This window comes from Juglans microcarpa x Juglans regia, chromosome 1D, assembly GCF_004785595.1.
Source record: "Juglans microcarpa x Juglans regia isolate MS1-56 chromosome 1D, Jm3101_v1.0, whole genome shotgun sequence".
In the NCBI taxonomy this organism is placed as follows: Eukaryota; Viridiplantae; Streptophyta; class Magnoliopsida; order Fagales; family Juglandaceae; genus Juglans; species Juglans microcarpa x Juglans regia.
The window spans coordinates 34,194,459-34,198,481 of record NC_054594.1 but is presented as its reverse complement, the minus strand read 5'-3'; the positions used below and the strand labels follow the sequence as shown (position 1 = coordinate 34,198,481).

At 37.4% G+C, this 4,023-nt stretch overlaps 1 protein-coding gene across 2 annotated transcripts; it reads right to left on the bottom strand.

Annotated features, from left to right (window-relative positions):
- Positions 1-508: 508 nt before the first annotated feature.
- On the bottom strand, positions 509-2,816 carry LOC121242209 (probable aquaporin NIP7-1). 2 transcript variants are annotated; one of them, XM_041140103.1, is made up of 5 exons: positions 2,443-2,816; positions 1,501-1,725; positions 1,230-1,424; positions 1,079-1,140; positions 509-967 (listed from the first exon to the last, which is right to left on the bottom strand). In XM_041140103.1, exons 1-5 carry the CDS (start codon positions 2,734-2,736, stop codon positions 793-795), a joined length of 951 nt encoding a protein of 316 aa, XP_040996037.1. In that variant the 5' UTR covers positions 2,737-2,816; the 3' UTR covers positions 509-792. The 2 variants fall into 2 exon arrangements, with proteins under 2 accessions (XP_040996037.1, XP_040996039.1); XM_041140105.1 differs by having other exon boundaries at positions 855-967; positions 1,075-1,140; positions 2,443-2,778.
- Between the last annotated feature and the right edge of the window lie 1,207 nt (positions 2,817-4,023).

The window sequence follows — 4,023 nt, the reverse complement described above, 5'->3', positions numbered from 1 at the left end:
ATATTATTTATTATTATTATAAATTCATTTTTTTTTTGTTATTTGTATTTTTTTTTGTTAATTTCTGGGCCCAAAATATTTTGGGCCCATTTCAATAATTTTGGGTCAGAAACATGTTCTAGGTTGATGGCCCATTGGGGGTACCCCACCCCTGCACATCAGGGCGGGTTTCGGGGTGCAAAACCCCATCCGCACCCATGCGGTGGCAGGGGTTGGGGAGGGGCCTCCCCTCCCCGTACGGGTGTGTAGCACCCTTAGTTAAAAGAAGAGGATTATACGAGGAGCATTGCTATTCATAAGCCCCACACACCACATTTTTTTTATTTTTATTTTTTAAATTTTTTTGGTTTTATTCTTTTTAAAACAATTGAATTCTTCTATTCATCATCCATATACCACACATTTGGTAAGAGAAAAAAATTGAAAAAATCACAAAAAAGGGGATGTGTGGTATATGAGGCTTATGGATATAATTTTTCTTATACGAGAGCCATTGGGCCTAAAATGCAAATAAACTCCGAAAACAATATTCTGCATACTTGTTCTTTAACTTCTTCATTATACTTGGAATTATTTTGAGCCTATACAAAAAAGCTCCAATCCACACGGAAACAAAGACAAATTAAGTATATAAACTATAAAGCAATTTGATACTTTAAAAAATGTTGTGGCATCTGGCTGGTGGCTGCTTCTGCATTAGTTTGGTTACAAGCATCCATGAAACATGGCTAATCTAAATACATTCTGCACTAACTTGAGCCCAGGCCAAGGTATGATCCACAAGACTTGGCCTTAAGAGGTGGGACAACATGAGCGGGGTTGAAGACGTAGGCCTTGATACAGAAGCGCACCTGCCACAGCTCCAATCACTGGGGCAGTTACATATATCCACAAGTCCTTGAATTTCCCTGAAATGATTGCAGGTCCCAATGACCTTGCAGGATTCATTGATCCTCCTGAAACAGGCCTGCAATGCAATTGCAAACCAAAGAAATTGATGCAAGAAATGTAACAGTAAGAGAACGGAAGGGAACCGATCTTAGCAATTGTAGGCATCATGGATATAGTTTGTACCTACCCTGTGATTAAAACGGCTAGTGTAATGGATATTCCAACAACAAAGCCAGACAAATGGCCTATCTGCAAGGCGTTATAAATTTTAAATGATGGGAATTATGATTCTTCAATAAGGATCTTCCAAATGACAGATTAGGAATCAATATCCTTACAGAGTGATATTGGTCTGTCAATGATGCAGCAAGGAACATGATGATAAAAGTCGCAATGAGCTCCACCCAGAAGGCAGAACTGCAGCCATGGAGTGGCCGCGTGGTCAATATTTCTGATTTAAGACCATAGACAGACTGTCCAATACATGTTGCCAACACGGAACCCAGCGTTTGTGCCAATATGTAGAACGGAACCTGCACAGACAAGGTGGGAATGAGAACTTCAATACTTGAAACATCCTCATAGATCAAGAGTGGAAAATTTATGTACCTTGGACCATGGAAAATGGCCAAAGGTTGCAAAAGCTAATGTGACGGCAGGATTGACGTGCGCACAAGAGATATGACCAATGGAGAAAATCACAACCACCACCGTCAATCCTGCTGTGGTTGCATACTCCAAAAGACCCAATTCTCCCCTAATTAGCTGGGTGCACGCAATGATCCCGCATACGGAAAACATCAAAATGAAAGTCCCTACCATCTCTGCTAAAACCTGCATATCATATATATATAGGTGAAACTCACACGTATGATTACCAAAATGTCAATAGTGAAGGATTCGGTAAAAGCTTTATAAAGCAACTCACCTCTAGACAATGTTTAAAGCTTCTAGCTTTGATTATCTGATTAACATATTGAGCCTAGAAGTACTTTTAAGTTTGAAAAACTGGAAACTATTAAAAACATTTCCTCGCTTTCAAAAGACAAGGAATTTAACCGCTGTGTTGATTTAACAATCCGTTATGCTACCCTTGAGACAGTTCCATCTAGCAGCTCCTCAATCCCAGATGTATGACTATATTTTGTTAAACTTGCAGACTTGTTTAGTAGAGATGTCATCCCTTCTCTGCCCTGTCATTCTATACTGTCACTTAAGTATCTAAAGTAGAGAGTATGTTCATGATTTGCTTCTCCTCAGAAATTGATGCTTAAAAGAGTATGTACACTTGGTTTTCGTGACCATTCTGACTGGACATCAAGTATAATGTCCGTACCACGAATCTAAAATTGAAAGGACGATCATGTAAATTGAATTTATTGTTAGAAACGGTAGCATAAATGTTTAAAGTAGTTCAAACCCACAATCAGGATCAGAACTACATAAGAATTGCCTCAATAAGTGTGTATTTGAAAGGAGTTCACACTCTTGGCGAGGAAAATCGGGTGGTCTTATACTAAAAAAGCTAAATATAATAGACAAGTCTCTTACCACCCGTCCAAGATTTAGATCAATTCCTTGGGGAAAGCAGCTAAAGGCTGATTTGTTCGAGACACCTCCACCCTTTGGCATGGCATTATAGCCCATTTCTTGATCATCTTTAGGTTGGCCGCTAGTTGATGCATGGTTTGAAATGTGAGGAGGTGGCCGCTCTTCAAATACGCTTTTCATGATTGAGTTTCTCATGCACTTGCAAAGAAGGAATACGGAGTTTGTAACTTTAAACAAGCCTGTAACTGAGTCTTTTAATGATCTTTTAGAAAGATAAATAGGTGCAAAGAACATCTTGAATAGAAAAGTTGGTTAACCATGTGCAATGGGAGTCACTGGTCAAGCAACGCAACTACGGTTAGATATAGTAGAATTGTTTGTTGTTCACACAGTTCTGGCTCCTTTTGGAGGGTGGAAGTTAGAGGGGGAGACTGAAGTTGGGGTTGCAACACAAATCATGTGTCTCCTTCAGAAAGGTACTGCATGGAAGAGAATAATCTGTGCTTCTTAACTGTCCTAGCATAACAAGTCAACCATCTTTTCCCCACAATCTTGATTTGGTTTAAACCCTCCTTTCTTGCTCTCTTCCAAGTATTTTGATATATAATTACGCACACTAAAAGAGGTTCTTGGCCATGCAAAATAAAAGGGAGGCAGGTTTTAACAAATAAGAGGAATTCTATGCATCAGTTATTATTTACTCTTACATTCTATACTTATAATTTTTTTTTCATAGGTTGTGGGGTTTAGGTTAATGAATAGTGGCTGATGAGAATAATTTTCAAATTGATTTAGAAGTAGCTGTTTGCTATGAAAAATATCACCACACTATAAAAAAAAATTATAAGTGTGAGGTGTGAGAGTGAATAGTGATTGATGCATAACATTGTTCAATCAATTTTATCAGCCCCGTTTTACAAAGCAGAAGTTGCTTCTAAATCATGTGTCGTTTTCTTTTTCTTTTGGGCCAGAAATAGTATTATCCAAGTTTCAAATTCTGGGCACTGGTCCATGATGGTTTACAAATAGAAAAATCTAATTGTAAGCGATTCTGCGCACTAATACGCGCACTCATTCAGTATGATTGGTCAGCAAATAGATTTTATTGAAAACAGTACTAATTTGAATTTAGAATATGAAAGCAACAATATTAATACGCAAATTGGTACGTAAACTTGTTTGTACGTAGCAAAACTCTAAACAAATTATTCTCCTACCATTTTTTCAGTTTGGTCCTTGCTGGTGTTAATTGAAATCAGTTTGCTCTTCGTTGATCTGAAGCAACATTCATCATCTCAATGGACTTCCCCCAAAACTAAAATTTTAAAGAGCTGGAGACGAATGTTGAGGCATTAATTGCTTGATCAAATCTTGAAGTGGACCAATGAATTCATGCCACAAGAGTCACGCTACTTAAAAAAATTAGTGTTATAAGTGTATCGCTAAGTACTGCATATCAGTTAAAATAGTTATAAAAACACTCGAAGAATTAAATATTTTTTATACTACTTATAATATTGTGACAACTGACGTGTCAGTTTTTATATCAAATTCTCTTTAGTATATAAATAATTTTTTTAT

What these genes read in the sequence shown, in the direction of transcription:
- LOC121242209 (XM_041140103.1), bottom strand. Translation starts at nt 2,736, where the DNA reads ATGTTCTTTGCACCTATTTATCTTTCTAAAAGATCATTAAAAGACTCA. An exon ending in GCCATTTTCCATGGTCCAAG is followed by an intron (nt 1,425 to 1,500) that starts GTACATAAATTT and finishes TTGTCTGTGCAG; the next exon opens with GTTCCGTTCTACATATTGGC. An exon ending in CTAGCCGTTTTAATCACAGG is followed by an intron (nt 968 to 1,078) that starts GTAGGTACAAAC and finishes ATTGCATTGCAG; the next exon opens with GCCTGTTTCAGGAGGATCAA.